Source organism: Chiloscyllium plagiosum, chromosome 24 (assembly GCF_004010195.1).
Source record: "Chiloscyllium plagiosum isolate BGI_BamShark_2017 chromosome 24, ASM401019v2, whole genome shotgun sequence".
NCBI lineage: Eukaryota > Metazoa > Chordata > Chondrichthyes > Orectolobiformes > Hemiscylliidae > Chiloscyllium > Chiloscyllium plagiosum.
The window spans coordinates 55,908,939-55,930,740 of NC_057733.1; the positions used below are offsets into that span (position 1 = coordinate 55,908,939).

The 21,802-nt window shown below is 43.5% G+C and overlaps 1 protein-coding gene across 4 annotated transcripts in view; it reads left to right on the plus strand.

Moving 5' to 3' along the window:
- The window catches only part of LOC122562329 ((E3-independent) E2 ubiquitin-conjugating enzyme UBE2O), a 161,442-nt gene that overhangs the window by 133,654 nt on the left and 5,986 nt on the right, over positions 1-21,802 (plus strand). For 3 of the 4 annotated variants that reach the window (XM_043715202.1, XM_043715200.1, XM_043715201.1), the window contains one exon: positions 7,817-7,874. The exons of the other annotated variant lie outside the window; for it this stretch is intronic. In XM_043715202.1, coding sequence (XP_043571137.1) covers positions 7,817-7,874 — 58 coding nt within the window. The remainder of the gene's footprint in view (positions 1-7,816; positions 7,875-21,802) is intronic. 4 annotated transcript variants of the gene reach the window in all.

Below are 21,802 nucleotides of genomic sequence, written 5' to 3' on the forward strand. Positions count from 1 at the left end.
CTGTTTAAGGAACAGTTGTTGCGAGTGATGAATAAATATGTCCCTCTGAGACAGGCAAGAAGGGGTAAGATAAAGGAACCTTGGATGACGAGAGCGGTGGAGCTTCTCGTCAAAAGGAAAAAGGTAGCTTACATAAGGTGGAGGAAGCTAGGGTCAAGCTCAGTTCTACAGGATTACAGGCAGGTGAGGAAGGAGCTCAAAAATGGTCTGAGGAGAGCCAGGAGGGAGCATGAGAAAGGCTTGGCAGGAAGGATTAGGGAGAACACAAAGGCATTTTACACTTATGTGAGGCATAAGAGAATAGTCAGAGAAAGAGTAGGGCCGATCAGGGATAGCATAGGGAACTTGTGTGTGGAGTTTGAGGAGGTAGGGGTAGCCCTAAATGAGTTTTTTGCTTCTGTCTTTATGAAAGAAACGAACTTTGTAGTGAATGAAACCTTTGAAGAGCAGGTGTGCATGCTGGAATGTATAGAGATAGAGGAAGCTAATGTGCTGAAAACTTTGTCAAACATTAAGATTGACAAGTCGCCAGGTCCGGACCAGATTTGTCCTCGGCTGCTTTGGGAAACGAGAAATGCAATTGCTTGGACCAAAAGGACTAGCCACACTACCATACATCAAAAACATTTCTGAACTGACAGCCAGACTACTGCCACCACTCGGACTCATAACAGCACACAAACCAACAGCCACTCTCAGACAACAACTCACCAGAACGAAGGACCCGATACCCAGCATGAGCAAAACCAATGTAGTGTACAAAATCCCATGCAAGGACTGCACAAAACACTACATAGGACAAACAGGAAGACAGTTAACAGTCAGCATCCATGAACACCAACTAGCCACAAAACGACATGACCAGCTATCCTTAGTAACCACACACGCAGATGACAAGCAACGTGAGTTCGACTGGGACAACACTACTATTATAGGACAAGCCAAACAGAGAACAGCCAAGGAATTCCTAGAGGCATGGCACTCATCCACAGATTCAATCAATAAGCACATCAACCTGGACCCAATATACCGACCACTGCAGCGGACAGCTGGAACTGACAACCGGAAGCGGCAGATACAAATCACTATAAATACCAGAGGAAACATCACAGAAGCACTTCACAGGAGAGTCCCAAGCACTGAGGATGTCACCTAGACAGGGGACGAAACGTCTGCAACACAAATTCCCAGCTCGGCGAACAGAACCACAACGAGCTCCCGAGCTACAAATCTTCTCCCAAACTAGGAACAGAGGGATCTTGGTGTGCAGGTACATAGATCCCTTAAAATGGCCACACAAGTGGACAGGGTTGTTAAGAAAGCATATGGTGTTTTGGCTTTCATTAACAGGGGATTTGAGTTTAAGAGTCGTGAGACCTTGTTGCCGCTCTATAAAACTTTGGTTAGACCGCACTTAGAATACTGTGTCCAGTTCTGGTCGCCCTATTAAAGAAAAGATGTGGATGCTTTGGAGAGGGTTCAGAGGAGGTTTACCAGGATGCTGCCTGGACTGGAGGGATTATCTTACGAAGAGAGGTTGACTGAGCTCGGACTTTTTTCATTGGAGAAAAGGAGGAAGAGAGGGGACCTAATTGAGGTATACAAGGTAATGAGAGGCATAGATAGAGTCGATAGCCAGAGACTATTTTCCAGGGCAGAAATGGCTAATACGAGAGGTCATAGTTTTAAGCTGGTTGGAGGAAAGTATAGAGGGGATGTCAGAGGCGGGTTCTTTACGCGGAGAGTTGTGAGAGCATGGAATGCGTTGCCAGCAGCAGTTGTGGAAGCAAGGTCATTGGGGACATTTAAGAGACTACTGGACATGCATATGGTCACAGAAATTTGAGGGTGCATACATGAGGATCAGTGGTCGGCACAACATCATGGGCTGTAGGGCCTGTTCTGTGCTGTACTGTTCTATGTTCTATAACTGCTAACTTATAAGGTGCATGTGGTCTTGCTTGCATGTCTTCATATTTAAGAGCATTTAACTGCATACTTTTTTTTGTGCCATGTCATTCACTGAGCTCTTCCGAACTTATGATTAATCAAAAGTATATGATCAACCTAGCCAAACAGCTTTGAGAAATGTAATTTAATAATGGTAGAGGTTGTCCCTAGCTGTAGGTTATGGCACTCAAAACATGTTTTTAAAATGCACTTAATTTCTGTTTCTCCTTCTGTCTCTGGTACTGAGTTCCAGACCTCTACAACCCTTTGGTGAAAAGAATTGTCTTGAACTCTTATCTTCTCCTTCTGCAAGTGACTTTAAATTGAAGCCTCTGGTTATTAATTTCTCTGCTAAGGATATTGGGTTCTTACAATGCACTCCGTCTAGGTCCTTCATGATTTTACACACCTCCGTTAAATGTCCTCTCGGCTGCCTCCATAACAAAGGAAATAACTCTCAGCTTATGATATTTCCTCCTAGCTAAAATTCTCTATTTAATAAGATCAGGTCTTTTTCGTGGGCTGGAGGAGTCCAAAACTACAGGGCACAGGTTTTGCGTTCAAGGGGAAAAACTTTAAAGGGACCGAATGGGCAACTTTTTCACACAAAGGGTGGTGAGTGTGTGGAATGAGCTGCCAGAGGAAGTGGTGGAGGCTGGCATAATTGCAACATTTAAAAGGCATCTGGATGAGTATAGGAATAGGAAGCACTTAGAGGGATATGGGCAAAGCACTGGCAAATGGGACTAAATTAGTTTACGATATCTGGTCAGCATGGATGAGTTGAACCTAAGGGTCTGTTTTTGTCCTGTATTCTCTGATTCTATAACATAAAAAAGAACAAGAATAGATAGTACATCCCCTCAAGCACACTCCATTAATCATATGATAGCTGTTCATCTAATGCAGCTTCATTTTCTGACCCATTTCTCTTTATTCTGCTGAATGATCAAAACTCTTTACCCAAGCCCTTCACTTATCTTTCACATAATGGAGTATCCACAGCTCTATGGAAGAGAATTCCAAAGATACATATGCCTTTCTCAGTGAAGACATTTCTCCATGTCTCAGTCCCAATAATTAGCCTGTTATTCATCAGCTATGCCCCCTATGTCCTTGACCCGACAGCCAAAGAAAGCAGCCTTTCTGAATCCATGTGTCAACCCTTTTCAGAATCCTTTCTTTCCATGAGATTACTCTTTTGATCTTCTATTTGAATAAAAGCCCAGTTTACCCTGCCTATCATTGAACTGTCTCATCCTAGACCTATCTAGTGAGCTTGTGCTGAATCACTTCCAAGGCGAGTATATCACTGCTTGGATAGAGAGCCGAATAGTGCACATGCTACTCCTGATATGGTCTCACTAAATTCCTAGTAGACAGACAGGAGGCTGGAAGAACACAGCAAGCCAGGCAACATTTCTGGTGTAACCCTTCTTCAGGACTGGGGTTGTGGGTGTGGGGGGAGCTGCAGATAGAGGGTGTGGTGGGGGCAGGGTGGTAAAATGAAGATAGATGAAGAGGCAGAGGGTACGACCTGGTTGGTCAATGAGAGGAATTAATTTAGTAGGTGGCTGGGAGGAATGGAAGGGATGGGGAGGTGCTGGGAAGGGAGTTGGGATGGGGAGAGAGGTTATTTGAAATTGGAAATCTCAATGTTGTGTCTTCCAGGCTGTAGGCTGCCCAGGCAGAAGCTGAGGTGGCGTTCCTCCAATTTATGGTCTAGTTTGTTGTGCCAGTGGGGGAGGCCAAGGATGATCATGACGGAAGGGGGAATTAAAATGGATGGTGACTGGGAGGTCCAGTTGGCTCCTGTTGGTCTGGCTGAGATCTCTGTGAACTGTTCCCTAGGTTTACATTTGGTCTCTCCACTGTAGAGAAGACCACATTGAGAGCACCTCATGCAGTAAACTAGGTTTGAGGAGAGACAGGTGAACCTCTGTCTCACGTGGAAGAACTGCTTTGGGCCTTGGATGGAAGTGAGGGGGTGGAGGTGTACCAATAAGTTTTTTGCATCTTTTCCAGTTACAGGGGAAGGTACCTGGGGGTATCGCGGGGAGAGTGGCACCAACCAAGGACTGTCAAAGGGAACCTTTGCAGAAGGTGGAGAGAGGTGGGAAGGGGAAGATGTTCTTGATGGTGGGGTCTAGTTGGAGTTGGTTGAAGTATTTAAGGATAATGCGTTGGATGCAGAGACTGCTGGAGTGGTAGGTGAGGATAAGGGGTACACTGTCTTTATTGTGTTGGGGACTGGAGGTGGTGCGGGGAATAGTGTAGGGGGATGAGCTGAGAATAGTTCACAGGTTGGCGCAACATAGATGGCCTGTTCTGCGCTGTATTGTTCTATGCGGTGGAGGGCTTTCTGGATGACAGAGGATGGAAAAGCACATAGTTCAAAATAGGTGGAGATCGGGGATGCTTGGGAGTGAAATGTCGCTTCATCCGAGCTGATATAAATCCCTGGCAACAGTTCTTTACATGACGCAATGCGATGACCAGAATTGTACACAGCTTTCTAGTTGTGGCCAAGATTATGTTTTATGCCGTTCTAACAAGCTCACAGGTTTTATTACCAATAAAATATCCAACATGGCATCTTAAAAATTTAATCCACTTTTTCTGATTCTTCCTGCGGTCTTATAATTTCTCAATTTTGTTTAGGTTCTGCCACTTATTGAGCAATCCTGCAACTTGTTTGCACTAGCTCACATTTCGGTTGGGGGACAGTATAAAAATTTGATAAGTCATGTTGCAGCTGTATAGAACTTTAGTTGGGTCGCATTTAGAATATTGTGTTCAGTCTGGTTGTCACACTACCAGAAGGATGTGGACACTTTGGAGCGGGTGTAGAGATGGTTTACCAAGATGTCGTCTGGTTTGGAGGGTATTAGCTATGAGAAGAGGTTGGACAAACTTGATTTGTTTTCCCTTGGACATCAAAGAATGAGAGAGAATCTGACAATTTTGTAAACTTCTATGAGAAGCATGGATAAAATGGATAGCTGAAGTCTTCTTCCCAAGGTAGGACCTAGTTTTAAGAGAAAGGGAATATGTTTTTAAAGAAGGGTGGTAAGTGCTTGGAATGTACTGCTAGAAGTGGTGGTGGTGGAACCCAGTACAATAGCGATATTTGAGGCATCTTGACCTATATGAATAGGCTGGGAACGTAGAACAACTCAGCACAGCACAGCACAGGCCCTTTGGCCCGCAACGTTGTGCCGGCCTTTTATTCTACTCTAAGATCAGACTAATCTACATATCCTTCATTGTACTATCTTCCACGTACCTATCCGAGACTCGCTTAAATGTTCCTAATGTTTCTGACATTGGGAATAGAGGCATACGGACAGTGTAGAGACACAAGGTTTTTAGTTTAAAAAGCTGTCATGTGTTAGCGTAATATAGCAAACTGAAGGGCCTGTTTTTTGGGGTTTTTTTCTGCTGTACTGTTCTTCTTTCCCCTTCCACGCCTCCCTTCCTTTCCAGTCCTGTGAGATGCTCCCTTGCTCTGGTGATTGGTGGTGATCTTTCAGCAATGTCTCCACTATCCTCTCAGCTACCTCCTTCAGAACTCTGGAGAGTTGTCCATCTGGTCTGGGTCATTTGTCTACCTTCAGACCTTTCAGCTTCCCTGGCTTTTCTTTAGTGATAGCAGCGACCTGGTTGCTGACACCCAGTTTTTGTTCCATTAGAGCTACTGTGCTCCTGACTTCATTACAGCCTTGGTTCAGACATGAATGAAAGAGCTGAATTCCAGAGGTGAGATGAGAGCGACTGTTCTTGATATCAAGGCTGCGTATGACTGTGTAGCATCAAGGAGCCCTAGCAAAATGAGAGACAATGGGAGTCAGGGTGGGGATGGGGAGAATCTCTCCCAGGTTGGAGTCATACCTAGCACAAAGGAAGATGGGTGAGGTCGTAGAAATTCACCAAAGATTCTGAGACAGCACCTTCCAAACCCACAACCAATTCCATCTAGGAGGACATGCCAGCAGACAAATAGAAACACCCCTTGCACGTTGCCTTTCAAGGCACTAATCATACTGACTTGGAAATAAATCACCATTACTTCAGTGTCATGGGGTCAAAATTTTGGAATGTCTCCCAGCACCCCAAAGGTACTGTGGTTGTCCCTACACCAAATGAACTGCATTAGTTCAAGAAGGTGGCTTGCTGCTGCCTTCTCAAGCATAAGTGTGGGCAATCAATGCTAGCATAGCCAACGATAGCCATGTTCTATGAATGAACCAAAAAGAGTGCAGCAAGTAATTAGGAGTGCAAATATTGACCTTGATTGCGAGGCAAGTGGAGTGGAAAAGGAGTGAAGTCCTAGTTCACCTGTGCAGAGCGTTAGACTCCAACTCTAATACTGTGTACGGTTTTGATTTTTTAAGAAATTACATGCTTGTATTGAGGCTGGCTTGAGGCACAATGGGTAATACCCCTGCCTCTGAGCTAGAAGTTCCAGGTTGAAGTGCCACTCCAGGACTTGACCAAGGAACATATTCAAAATGTGATCAAACAGGTTCCATTTCAACCTATAAATCTTATAAAGCAGCCAAGGGACGGAAAGAAAATTGGAGTCTCTACCAACACTATGCATAACTCAAGGCTCCAGCATGCATGTAATTGTGAACATTGCCACAGTAACTCTCACTTTTGACTACTTCCATGGGATATAGGTGTCATTAGGGACAGTAACATATGCTGACTTACGCTAATTGTCCTTCAACTGAATTGTTTATTAGGCCACTTCTGAGGGTAGCTTCAGTTAATGGCATTGCAGGTCTAGAATTGCATGTAGGCCATATAATGTAATGGTACTAGGTTTCCTGCATTAAGGGATGAGTGAACCAGATGGGTTTTTGTAAAATTGACGGTTTCATTGTCATGTGATTGAGACTAGCTTTAACTTCCAGATTTACTCATTGAATTTACATTTCCATCAGCTGCTGTGACTGGGATTTGACCCCATGCCATAAAGCATCAATCTGCACCTTTGGATTATTAGTCCAGGAATATTACAACTCTGCCACCATAGTGAAGGTTATTAGTTGACTCAGCGGCTGGATGACCAGTATGGATCAGATTGGTAGCAAACACAGGTTTAATCCCCATTTTGGCTGGTGTGGAATTTAGATCTACCTGCTTGCCCTTTACATGGTGGCAGTCGTAGCGATGAGGATTGGACCTGCCTACAGGCTGAGAACTCGGACAATATCTGTATCAAAGCTAATTCATAGAATGTTCATGAAGTTGATTCCTAGGAATAAGTTGTCCTCTTGTGAGGAAAGTCTGTGTAGGTTGGTCCTATGCCTATCTGGAAATGACAGGTGATCTGATTAATCAGGAAAATACTAAGGTTTTTCTTTCTGGATGAATCTAGATAGGTATGGGGAGCTGAGACGGGAACAGTTTCAAAATAAGTGGCCTTGATGAAGAGGACTGTCATCACAAAAGTTGTTCGTCTTTGGCACCTTTGGTGCAGACTCGGTTGGTCTGTAAGGCACACTCGTCCTTTCTCACTGTCATCTGCCCTCAGTTCTTGAGCTCAGGCTAGCTCTGTTCAGGAACCCAGTTGACTGACTGCATTTGGATGAGTGGACACACTTTCAATTGATCAAGCCATCTTGATACCATAAATAATTCTTTTGATACCCATGTGCTTGTTGTCAGCAGTAATATTGGTATAATGAGAGCCCTCCTTGTAAATTTAAATTACAATGCTAAATAAAACAAAATATTATTCAAACAAACCTGACATTCTACATCAGTGTAATAATATTCTAATCCAGTTTCATCTCGAGAATTGTTTAATTTGCTCTCTTTCCCACCGTATAATAATTTAATTTCCTTTTTGGTCTAGGGAACTGAGAGGTGGACAAGTAAATCCAGTCTCTTGCAAGTGCTGATATCGATCCAAGGTTTGTGCTAAACAAAGTTTATGAACTACTTGTATTTTGAGACAGTTTGCTTTCAGTAATACCACAAAATCTGTACTGTCAGTTTGCTGGATTTTGCTAAATAGGAAAAAATTCCTGAATATATTCTCTTTGCTTGTGATTTTTCATCCAACTTAATTGTTGCTTTGAACTCTGTAGTGACTTCAGAATATGAGCGTAAGTTATCAATGGAATGTAGTAGGTTGAGTGAGTGGACAAAAATTTTGACAGATGACTGATAATGGTAGCAAAGTGAACTGATCCACTTTGGTAAGAAGAGTAGCATATTATTTAAATGGGAAGAGATTGCGGAACTCTGGTACAGAGAATTTTGGTTTCTTGATGCATGAATCACAAATCATCTGTATGCAGCTCCACAAAGGTACAAGTTGGAATATTGTGAGCAGTTTTAGGCTCCATATCTAAGGAAGACTGTGCTGACCTTGCAGGGGGTTTGGAACAGGTTCACAAGAATAATCCTGGAGATGAACAGGAACGAGCAACTTGAACAGAGCGGTGAGGAAAGAGGGTGGAGATGTGCGAGGGCTGCCGGGAAGTTTTTAAGTGGATGAGATCTAAACCCGAGACCCAACACCATAGGGCCTCCCTCCCACCCACCACCTCTAACCTTGCCAAGAGTCTGTAAACTTGGTAAGTTTTTCAGGTTTTCATTTTGTTTTTCTTCTCTTCCTTTGTTTAGTCCTGTGTGGGCTTTCTGAGTAGCGGGATATGGATGTTAGGGCAGTTGCATGTTCCTCCTGCAGAATGTGGCAGGTGAGAGACACGACATGTCTCTGCTGACCACATCTGCGGGAAGTGCACCCAACTCCAGCTCCTCGAAAACAGAGTTAGGGAACTGGAGCTGGAGCTGGATGAACTGCGGATCATCTGGGAGGCTGAGGGAGAAATTGAGAGGATGTACAAGGAGGTGGTCACTCCCCAGACACAGGATAAGGACAGCTGGGTTACTGTCAGGGGGAGGAAAGGGAACCAACACATACAGCAGGGATCCCCTGTGGCCATTCCCTTCAGCATTAAGTATACTGTTTTGGATACTGCTGATGGGGACGGCCTACCAGGGGAAAGCCATAGTTGTCAGGTCTCTGACACTGAGCCTGACATTGGCTCAGAAGGGAAGGGGGGTGAATAGAAAAGCACTGGTGGTAGGAGACGCAATAGTCAGACGGATTGACAGGAGATTTTGTGGTCAGGAACGGGACTCCCGGAAGGTATGTTGCCTCCCTGGTGCCAGGGTCTGGGATGTCGTCGATCGGGTTTACAAGATTCTGAAGGGGGATGGTGAGTAGCCAGAAATCGTGGTACATATTGGCACCAATGATATAGCCAGGAAAGGGATTAAGGATCTGAAAAGTGACTACAGGACGAGTAGAGTAGCAATATCCAGTTTGCTACCGGTGCCATGAGATAGTGAGGTGAGGAACAGTCAGCAAATGCAGCTTAACATGTCGCTGCGAGGCTGGTGCAGGAGGGAGGGCTTCAGATACCTAAACCATTGGGATACCTTCTGGGGAAGATGGGACCTGTACATGAAGGACGGGTTACACCTGAACTGGAGGGGCACAAATGTCCTGGGTGGGAGATTTGTTCGTGTGGTTCGGGAGGGTTTAAACTAGTTTGGCAGGGGGGAGGGAATCAGAACCACATATCTGAGAGGGGGGCCGTGGCAGATTGGGCAGTGACAGGATGTAGTGAGTCTATGGGAAGGTTTTTCATGTGGTGAAACAAAGGGATCATTAAAGTGTGTCTGCTTTAACGTACAGTGTGTCAGAAATAAGAGTGACAAACTTACAGCATGGATCAGTACTTGGGACTATGATGTTGTGGCCATAATGGAGACGTGGGTTTCACTGGGGCAGGAACGGTTGCTTGATGTTCCAGGGTTTAGAACATTTAAAAAGAACCGGGAGGGTGGAAAAAGAGGAGGGGGTGTAGCATCGCTAATCAGAGAGTACATTACAGCTACAGAAATGAAGGTTGTTGAGTCAGGTTTGTCTACTAAGTCGGTATGGTTGGAAGTTAGGGACAACAAGGGAGCAGCCACCACATTGGGGGGCGTTTCTACAGACCACCTAATAGCAGGAGGGAGATTGAAGAACTCATGGGCCAGCAGATTTTGGAAAAATGTAGATGCAGCAGGGTTGTTGTTATGGGTGACTTCAACTTTCCCAATATCGACTGGAACCCCTCAGTGCAGATGGTTTGGATGGAGCCATTTTTGTCAGGTGTGTTCAGGAGGGTTTCCTTACTCAGTATGTAGACAGACTGACGAGGGGAGAGGCCATTTTGGATTTGGTGCTCAGCAATGAGCCAGGACAGGTGTCAGATCTCACGGTGGGAGGACACTTTGGTGACAGTGACCACAACTGCTTCAGATTTATCATGGCCTTGGAGAGGGAAAGAAGCAGTTACCAAGGGAAGATATTTAATTGGGGAAAAGGAAATTATGACGCTATCAGGCAGGAGTTGGGAAATACAAACTGGGAGCAATTGTTCCACAGAAAGGGCACAGCAGACATGTGAAGACTGTTTAAGGAGCAGTTGGTACAAGTGATGCACTAATTTATCCCTCTGAGACAGGTAAGAAAGGGTAAGATTAAGGAGCCTTGGATGACGAGAACAGAGGAGCTTCTCGTCCAAAAGAAGAAGGTAGCTGATGTAAAGTGGAGGAAGCAAGGATCTAACACAGGATTACAGGCTTGCTAGAAAAGAGCTCAGAAATGGACTGAGGAGAACCAGGAGGGGGCATGAAAAAGGTTTGGTAAGAAGGATTAGGGAGAACCGAAAGGCATTTTACTCATACATGAGGAATAAGAGAATGATCAGGGAGAAGGTAGGGCCGATCATGGATAGCAGAGGGAACTTGTGTGTGGAGTCTGAGCAGATAGGGGAAGCCTTAAATGAGTTATTTGCTCCAGCTTTCACTAAGGAAAGGGACCTTGTTGTAAATGAGAACTTTGAGGAGCTGGGATATGAGCTTGAACAGATCAAGATTGATGAAGTTGATGTGCTGGATATTTTAACAAACATTAAGATTGATAAGTCCCCAGGGCCAGACCAGATTTATCTTAGGCCAGTCTGGGAAGTGAGGAAGGAGGTTGCTAAGCCACTAGCGAATATCTTTGCTTCCTCACTCTCCACGGGAGTTGTACCAGAGAATTGGAAGGAGGCAAATGTTGTTCCTCTTTTCAAGAAAGGGAGTAGGGAAATCCCTGGCAATTACATACCAGTCAGTCTCACGTCTATGGTCAGCAAGGTTTTGGAAAGAATTCTGAGGGATAGGATTTGTGATTATTTGAAGAAGCATAGCATGATTAAAGGCAGTCAGCATGACTTTGAGAGGGGCAGGTCATGCCTCTCAAATCTTATTGAGTCCTTTGAGGAGGTGACAAGACAGGTCGATGACGGTCGAGCAGTGTATATGCTGTATATGGACTTCAGCAAGGCATTTGATAAGGTTCCCCATGGTAGGCTCATTCATAAAGTCAGGAGATATGGCATACAGGGAGATTTCGCTATCTGGATTCAGGACAGAAGGCAGAGAGTGGTTGCAGATAGAATGTATTCTGCCTGGAGGTCAGTGGTGAGTGGTGTCCCACAGGGCGTTGTTCTTGGGCCTCTGCTCTTTGTGGTTTTTATAAATGACTTGGATGAAGAGGTTGAGGGGTGGATTAGTAAATTTGCAGATGACACAAAGGTTGGAGGTGCCATTGATAGTATCGAGGGCTGTTGTAGGCTGCAGCGCGACATAGACAGGATGCAGAGCTTGGCTGAGAAATGGCAGATGGAGTTCAACCTGGAAAAAATGCGAAGTGATGCATTTTGGAAGGTTGAACTTTAATGCTGAATATAGGATTAAAGACAGGATTCTTAGCAGTGTGGTGGAACAGAGGGATCTTGGTGTTCAAGTGCATAGATCCCTCAAAGTTACCAAGGTTGTGAAGAAAGCATATGGTGTTTTGGCTTTCATTAACAGGGGGATTGAGTTTAAGAGCTGCGAGGTTTTGCTACAGCTCTACAAGCCTCTGGTGAGACCACACTTGGAATACTGTGTCCAGTTCTGGTCGCCCTACTGTAGGAAAGATACATAGGCTTTGGAGAGGGTGCAAAGAAGGTTTACCAGGATGCTGCCTGGACTGGAGGGCTTGTCTTATGAAGAGAGATTGACTAAGCTCGGACTTTTCACTCTGGAGAGAAGGAAAAAGAGAGGTGACCTGATAGAGGTATACAAAGTTATGAGAGGCATGGATAGAGTCAACAGCCAGAGACTTTTCCCAGGGCAGGATTGACTGGTACGAGGGGTCATAGTTTTAAGATTCAGGAGCAAGGTATAGATGAGACGTCAGAGGTAGGTTCATTACGCAAAGAGTTGTGAATGCATGGAATGCGTTTCCAGCAGTGGTGATTGAAGCAGTCATTAGGGACATTTAAATGACTGCTGAACATGCAGATGGACAGCAGTGAATTGAGGGGTGGGTAGGTTAGGTTATTTTAGATTAGGATTAACCCTCGGCACAACATTGTGGGCCAAAGGGCCTGTTCTGTGCTGTACTTTTCTATGTTCTATGAAGGGCTTGCCATATGAGAAGTGTTTGAGGACTCTGGGTCTATACTCAGTGGAGTTTAGAAGGATGAGAGGGGATCTTGTTGAAGCTTGTGGAATACTGAAGTTGGTGTGGTTCTGTTCGCCGAGCTGGAAGTTTTTGTTGCAAACGTTTCGTCCCCTGGCTTAAACTACTGGACTTGTGCCTCACAACACACTTCACATTCAACAACCAGATATACGAACAAATCAACGGAACACCCATGGGATCACCAATCTCGGGACTCATAGCAGAGGCAGTTATGTAACTGTTAGAACAAACAGTCCTACCACAAATTCAACCCAAACTCTGGGTCAGATATGTCGATGACACGTTTGTAATCATTAAAAACACGGAAATAGAAAAAACACACCGGATCATCAACGCCACACTCACAGGAATCCGATTCATGAGAGAAGAAGAAAAGGATAGCCAACTCAGCAAGAAAGAAAATGGACAAAATTGAACTGGAAACAGCTACTTGAAGGTAAAATCAGATTCACAGCAGAGGTTGTCATTCAAAGGAGAGACAGAACCAGCTCAGAATCCATAAAGAATAAGCTGGGACTCCCAAATGTAGGATAAAGCAGAACAATGAAGTTGGGAGATTTGGAAGTTGGTGAATTCTATGTTAAGGCCATATGTTGGGTATCGGGTCCTTCGTTCTGTTGAGTTGTTGTCTGAGCGTGGCTGTTGGTTTGTGTGCTGTTATGAGTCCTAGGGGTCGCAGTACATGAACATCAACTAGCCACGAAACGACACGACCAGCTATCCTTAGTAGCCACACACGCAGACAACAAGCAACATGAATTCGACTGGGACAACACTACTATCATAGGGCAAGCCAGACAGAGAACAGCCAGGGAATTCCTAGAGGCATGGCATTCATCCACAAACTCCATCAACAAACACATCGACCTGGACCCAATATACCAACCACTACAGCGGACAGCTGAAACTGACAACCGGAAGCGGCAGGGACAGACCACTATAAACACCGGAGGAAACATCAAAGAAGCGCTTTGCAGGAGGCTCCCAAGCACTGATGATGTCGCCTAGCCAGGGGACGAAACGTTTGCAACAAAAACTTCCAGCTCGGCGAACAGAACCACAACAACGAGCACCCGAGCTACAAATCTTCGCACAAACGTTGAATACTGAAGTTGGATAGAGTGGATCTGGAGATGATGTTTCCACTAGTAGGAGAAACTGGGACCTGAGGGGCAGAGATTCATTGAAGGGAGCTGAGAAGAGGAGGAATTTCGTCAGCCAGAGGATGGTGAATCTATGGGAATCTATTGCCACAGAAAGCTGTGTAGGCCAAGTCATTGTGTGTATTTCAGACAGAGATAGGTTCTTGACTGGAAAGCGGATCAAGGGTTATGGGGAGAAGATAGGAGAATGGGACTGAAAAATGAATCAGTCATGATTGAATGGCACAGCAGACTTGACACCACAGATGGTCTTAATGTGTTTCTATGTCTGTGGTCTTGCATGTACATACAAATTAAGAGCAAAATTGGACTGCTCATGCTCGCTCCGCAATTCAATAACGTCATAGCTGATCTGGTTGTCTTTCAAATTCCACATTCTCATCTACCCCAAAGACCTTTGATCTCTCACCTGGCAAGAGTTTGTCCATTGCCATCTTAAAAATATTCAGTGACTTCTTCTCAATGACCTATCTGGTGCAGATTTCAAAAGCTACATACTCTTGGAGAGAATATAAATTTCTGCTCATTTGCCCTAAAAGGGTGACCTCAATTGCTGAACTAACCCACAAAAGGAAACAGTCTTTCCACATCCACCTTGTCAAAATTATTCAGGATGTCAAATATTTCAATTAATTACCTCGCACTCTTCTAAACTTGTGGAAACTAGCTCAGTTTGTCCAACCTTTCTTCATAATTTGCTCATTCCAGGTATCATAGAACATTACTGTGCAGTACATTCCCTTCGGCTCTGTGTTATGCCGATCTGTGAAACCAATCTAAAGACCATCCATCCTACACTATTCAAATATCATCCATATGTTTATCCAATGACCATTTAAATACCCTTTAATGCAGGCAAGACATTCCATGCCCTTACTGCTCTCTGGGTAAAGAATCTATCTCTGACACCTGTCCTTGAATCTATCACCCCTCACTTTAAAGCTATGTCCCCAGTGTGAGAGCCACACCATCCAAGGAAAAAGCCTCTCACTGTTGACCCTATCTAACCCTCTGATCATCTTATATGTCTCTAAGTCACCTCTTAACCACCTTTTCTGTAATGAAAATAGCCTAAATTCCCTCAGCCTTTCCCGATAAGACCTTCCCTCCATACCAAGTAACTTCCGAGAAAATCTCCTCTGAAACCTTTCCAAAGCTTTCACATCCTTCCGATAATGTGGCGACCAGAACTGTATGCAGTACTCCAAGTGCAGCTGCACTAGAGTTTTGTACAGCTGCAATATAACCTCATGGCTCCGATAAAAGCTAACACAGCGTACACTGCCTTAACCCTATCAACCTGGTGGCAACTTTCAGGGATCTATGCACATGGACACAGTGGTCCCTCTGCTCATCCACACTACTCAGTAGTTTACCATTAGTCCAGTACTCTGCATTCCTGTTACTCCTTCCAAATTGAATCACCTCTCACATTTCTGCATTAAACTGCATTTTCCAGCTCTGCAGCTTATCTATGTCCCTTTGTAACCTGCAACATCCTTTGTTGCTATCCACAACTCCACCGTCCTTAGTGTCATCTGCAGATTTACTAACCCATCCTTCTATGCCCTCATCCAGGTCATTTATAAAACTGACAAAATAGCAGTGGCTCCAAAACAGATCCTTGTGGTCCACCATGAGTAGCTGAACTCCAGGATTAACATTTCCCATCAATCACCACCCTGTCTTCTTAGAACTGGCCAATTTCTGATCCAAATCACTAAATCACCCTCAATTTTTTGCCTCCGTATTTTCTGCAATAGCCTACTGTGGAGAACCTTATCAAATGCCTTACTGAAATCCATATACACCACATCAACAGCTTTATCCTCATCCGTTTGGTCACCTTCTCAAAGAACTCAAAAGTTTGTGAGGCATGACCTACCCTTCACAAAACTGTGTTGACTCTCCCTAATCAAATTATTCCTTTCTGGATGATTATAAATCCTGTCTCTTATAGTCCTTTCCAAAACATTGCCCACAACAGAAATAAGACTCTCAGGTCTATAATTACCACGGTCGTGTCTACTCCCCTTGAACAAGAGGGCAACATTTGCTGTCCTTCAGTCTTGCACTATTCCTGTAGACAATGCTGACATAAAGATCAAAGCCAAAGTCTCTGCAGTCTTCTCCCTAGCTTCTCAGAGAATCCTAGGATAAATCCCATCCGGCCCATGTGACTTATCTATTTTCACACATTCCAGAATTGCAAGTGGTGGCACAGTGGTTAGCACTGCTGCCTCACAACGGCAGAGACGTTCAATTCCCGCCTTAGGCGACTGACTGTGTGGAGTTTGCACATTCTCCCCATGTCTGCGTGGGCTTCCTCCGACAGTCCAAAACTTGGCCATGCTAAATTGCCCATAGTGTTAGGGGCAGGGGTAAATGTAGGGGAATGGGTCTGGGTGGGTTGCGCTTCGGCGGGTTGATTTAGACTTGTAGGGCCGAAGGGCCTGCTTCCACACTGTAAGTAATCTAATCACCTCCTTATGAACCTCAATCCGGTCTAGTCTAATAACTTGTATCTCCGTATTCTCTTTGACAACGTTACCTTTTTCCTGTGAGAATACTGACAAAAAGTATTCATTTAGCATCTCACCTAGCTCTTTGGACTCCACGCACATCTTCCCACGACTGTCCTTGATTGGCCCTAATCTTACTCTAGTCATTCTTTTTATTCCTGACTTACCTATAGAAGACCTTGAGTTTTCCTTGATCCTACCTGCCAGACTTATGTCCCCTCCTGGCTCCTCTTAGCTATTTCTTTAGGTCCTTCCTGGCTAACTTGTAACACTCAAGTGCCCTAACTGTATCAATCTAGTAAATTTCCTGAGAACCATTTCCTTTGCATCCTTTCTCCAACAACGAGACCAACATTGCACCCATGCCCTGTATAACTGAAGCATAACATCCTTCCTTTTATGTTCAGTTACTCAGTTACTATGCCTGCAATCCATGAACTAGAGCACACAGGTCCCTTTACGTCTTACAATTTTGCATTTATATACTAATTAAATAATACTCTTCTTTTTGCATTCTTTTCACTAAAGTGAGCATCATCTATTCTTATTTAATACTTTGACCAAATTTCTGCTGGCTCACTGAACTAAACTGTATCTGTCTGCGTACTCTTTATGTCCTCTTCACAATAGACTTTCCTACCTACCTTTGTGTCACTTGCAAATTTAGCTACCATGCCTTTGTTGTCCTTTATCTAGGTGTGTTCCAATCAGAGATGTTCAGAAATGTCATTACACACTCAAGCTAGTTGAATGTGATCTGGGCCTCTACATTCCCTATAAGCTGCATGTGTGCACACCAGGAAATTGAAACTGTATATATCCCATGATTGTCCACACAGGGTCAGGCAATGAAAGAATCCTCCCACATCTTTATGCAGCACATTCTTATTCCTGATGGCTGCATACGGAGGGCCTATTAATACCAGGATCCTCCAAGTGCCAGAACAAAGCCCAGACTTTCTGAAGTCACTACTCAGATATGCAACTACTTCCAGCTTCAGGTTGATTGTAAAAACTTGTGATCGTCAAAACACACTCTGGGAAAAGATAGAAGCCTGGCCGATAATTTCCAGTCAGGGATTCAAGTCAAAAGCTGGAGGAAGAGGTTCCAAAGTCCTGGGTATTCAGTCTTCTCAGCAATGACCAGGAGGATCAGGCACGAGGTCTGTGAAGTGTGTGAACAATCGGGAAGGGTTAACGAGTGATGCAAGTAGCAAGTTGCATTTCTCTTTCATTTTTGTTCTCTTGGTAAAATGCATCCAAAAGCAAATAAGTCCATATTAATTCCTGTGCACATTTCAAAAGGGAATGGCTTTCTGGGATTGTTGAAACAGAAACACCATCTACAACATAAATGCAACATATGAATTAGTGGAATTTTTGCTTATCGTGCAATGGATGATGTCATATGCACTATTTGCTCTAAAGCAAATGCTGGAGGCGAGTTCACTGGGATCGCATTGGGAATTGGACTATCTGTTACAGCATTTGAATCGAATAGTATACGTGGTTGCCATTGCTTTAGTTTTGTAAACTAATAAAGGTGTAGTTTTATGAATACTCACTGAAACACCAGAACATCAAGATGAGGATGGAGTGTACAGAGAACAAAAGGACCAATCCTGATATGTTGAAATTTCTTCTCTTAAAACATACTTGTGATAAAGATGAATATGTCATGCTTTCCGTACAAGACTTTCATGATTGCGTGGTGAATGGCATTAATTGCTGTAAGAATTTCACCATCAAATTTGTAGAGTATTGATTTTGTCATACAGAGATAGTTCTTTGATTGTGCAAATCATGTTTCAGATATTTTAAAAATGTTTACTATGTCATTTTGACTAGAATCTGAGTTTACAAGACTCCTGGGAATTTTAGAACGTAGAACACAGAAAGGTACAGGACGGAACAGGCCCTTTGTCCCACAATGTTGTGCCGAGGATTAATCCTAATCTAAAATAAAATAACCTAACCTACGCACCCCTCAGTTCACTGCTATCCATCTGCATGTCCAGCAGTCGCTTAAATGTCCCCAATGACTCTGCTTCCACCACCACCGCTGGCAATGCATTCCATGCATTCACAACTCTCTGCATAAAGAACCCACCTCTGATGTCTCCTCTATACCTTCCTTCTCATATCTTAAAACTATGACCCCCTTCGTGCCAGTCAAACCTGCCCTGGGGAAAAGTCTTTGGCTATTGACTCTATCCATGCCTCTCATTACCTTGATTCGGAGATGCCGGTGTTGGACTGGGGTGTACAAAGTTAAAAATCTCACAACACCAGGTTATAGTCCAACAGGTTTAATTGGAAGCACACTAGCTTTCGGAGCGATGCTCCTTCTCAATACCTCGATCAGGTCTCCTCTTGTCCTCCTTCTCTCCAGAGAGAAAAGTCCAAGCTTAGTCAACTTCTTTTCGTAAGACAAGCTCTTTAGTCCAGGCAGCATCCTGGTAAACCTTTGCGCCCTCTCCAAAGCCTCCGTAACTTTGCTATAATAGGGCGACCAGAATTGGACACAATATTCCAAGTGTGGTCTCACCAGGATCTTGAACAGTTGCAGCAAAACCTTGTGGCTTTTAAAATCGATTCCCCTGTTAATGAAAGCCAAAGCACCATATGCTTTCTTAACACCCCTTTCCACTTGGGTGGCAACTTTGAGGGATCTCTGCACTTGAACACTAAAATCCCACTGTTCCACCACACTACCAAGAATCCTGTCTTTAATCCTATATTCAGCATTTGAGTTCAACCTTCCAAACTGCATCACTTTGCATTTATCCAGGTTGAACTCCATCTGCCATTTCTCAGCCAAGCTCTGCATCCTGTCTGTCGTGCTGCAGCCTGCAATAGCCCTCGATACTATCGCAGACACCTCCAACCTTTGTGTCATCTGCAAATTTACTAACCCACCCCTCAACCTCCTCATCCAAGTCATTTATAAAAACTACAAAGAGCAGAGGCCCAAGAACAACGCCCTGTGGGACACCACTCACCACTGACCTCCAGGCAGAATACATTCTATCTGCAACCACTCTCTGCCTTCTGTCCTGAATCCAGATAGCGAAATCTCCCTGTATGCCATATCTCCTGACTTTATGAATGAGCCTACCATGGGGAACCTTATCAAATGCCTTGCTGAAGTCCATATACAGCATATACACTGCTCGACCGTCATCGAGCTGTCTTGTCACCCCCTCAAAAAACTAAGATTTGTAAGGCATGACCTGTCCCCCTCAAAGGAGAAAGTGAGGTCTGCAGATGCTGGAGATCAAAGTTGAAACTTTATTGCTGGAACAGCACAGCAGGTCAGGCAGCATCCCCCTCAAAGCCATGCTGACTGCCTTTAATCACACTATGCTTTTCCAAATAGGACTTATGACTATCATGAATGTTGAAACTGACTGCTTGCGACAGTGCATCAATTATGACAGCAATCAAGAAATTTTATGTTAACAGTGATGTTGATTTACAAACACTTAAATTAGACAGAGCTTCCGTTTTGCTGGAAGGGAAAATGGATTAGCTGCAGTCTTACTGAATCTAATATTTGTCTTAACCACATTATGGGGCTCACAGAAGACCTGGGAATAGGTGATAATTGAGTGCAAATAGGTGTCAATTATACAAAGTCATGAAATATTTCTAATACAAATGTATGCAACGTTCAGTAAATCCAGTATGAAGAAAGGACAATTTTTGTAGACCTTTACAATGTCAGTTGATACAGTTGAAATGCCACTGAATGAAATGAGGGTAAAAACAATGACTGCAGATGCTGGAAACCAGATTCTGGATTAGTGATGCTGGAAGAACACAGCAGTTCAGGCAGCATCCAAGGAGCAGTAAAATTGACATTTCGGGCAAAAGCCCTTCATCAGGATGAAGGGCTTTTGCCCGAAACGTCGATTTTACAGCTCCTCTGATACTGCCTGAACTGCTGTGCTCTTCCAGCACCACTAATCCAGAAACTGAATGAAATGAAGTGACTAGTGAGATGCTTTCACATGAATACACTGGTGTGAAACTGCAACATCTTGATAGAGTATTGCACACAAGTGAATAAGTGCAATAATATAACAAATGCCTGAAAATGCTTAAAAACCACAATATTGATTTGAATTAAGAGTTCAGTATGTCTTTAGTGAATTGGCATCTCTTTGCAAATTCTTGCAGAGAAGCATTTTGCTGACTATTGAAGCTATGCAATTTGCAAAGGTCAAGGTGAATTGACCAAGATGCTGTATCCAGGTGAATGTGTTTATTGGAGTTAAGGGTCTGGCTGCTCTTGACAGTGATGTGGACACTATTGTAATCCTTCCATTTATTCAACTGCAATGTGACTATCTGGAAAGCCTACTTCCAGAAAAGGAATTATGACAGCAATGTTCATTTGATTAGGCTGCAGTTGTGAAGACAACAGATGATGAATTTGGAAAAGACAGTACTGTGTGACTGATAACAAAATATTTCACTTTTATGCCAAGCCATAACTAGCGTGGATATGAAGATATGTGAGGGATACTCTGTTCAAATTTATGGTTGTGGAAAAAGTCAAGGTGTGTTCCATTTAGACAGAGTCCAAAAGGTGACTAGTTTCAAGAAATGTCAGTTCTACTGAATATTTGTTTGTTTGAGCAAATTAACCCTAATGTTATCATATCAAGTGCTGACTAAGTGAGGAAAACTGAATCCAGAAGTAGATCACTTGGGCAGCTTGACGTGGGTTAAGTCCTATATTTCATCTGGACAAAATATCAACCTGAATGCAGTATCCAATCCTTGGGCAGTAAATAACAATTGGTGTGAAAATTTGGCAAAAAACAAGTGAATAATTTACAAGTGTCCCCTTTAATCACATATTCTATGTGGTGTGCATAGTGTTGCCACCAAATAGGTCCCTAGTCTTCTGAGATGTACAATTTTTTGTCTATTGTAGTAGGTAGAACATTTGTAACTATAAAAATAATGTAAACACTTTTAATAGGTAATAAACTGAGAAATGTTAGAGCATGACTTACACTCAGTGTATGAAAGATTGATTTATGCAGTTTTCAATCAACCCAAGTATTATTCTGACTGTGCTAATATGTTGCCTGTTTAACAGGAACTTGTTAAATGCCTCATGAAAATCCAAGTACAGTATGTCTACAGGTTTCCCTTTATCCACATCACATTATTCATTCAAGGAGCTCTCATAAATTGGTTAACGTGATTTTACTTTGAAACTCTGACTCTTCTCAATTACCTTGGTTTTGTTTTCCGAAGTGACCTATTATAACCACCTTAATGATCAATTCTAACTTTTTCCAATGACAGCTGTCAAACTAATTGGCCTATAGTCTCCCTTCCTTGAATATTTACTACTTTACCTTTGAAATCTATTCCACGGTCTAGCAAAATTTGGAAAATTAATTACCTATTACCACATTGTACCCCTGTTGTAGGGCGCTAGAATGAAATCTGTCAGAACGAGGGGGTTTGATAATCCACACTTCATTGATGTACAGAACAACCTCAGTTATCCGAACATCAATTATTCAAATTTCAGATTATCCAAGCAAGAT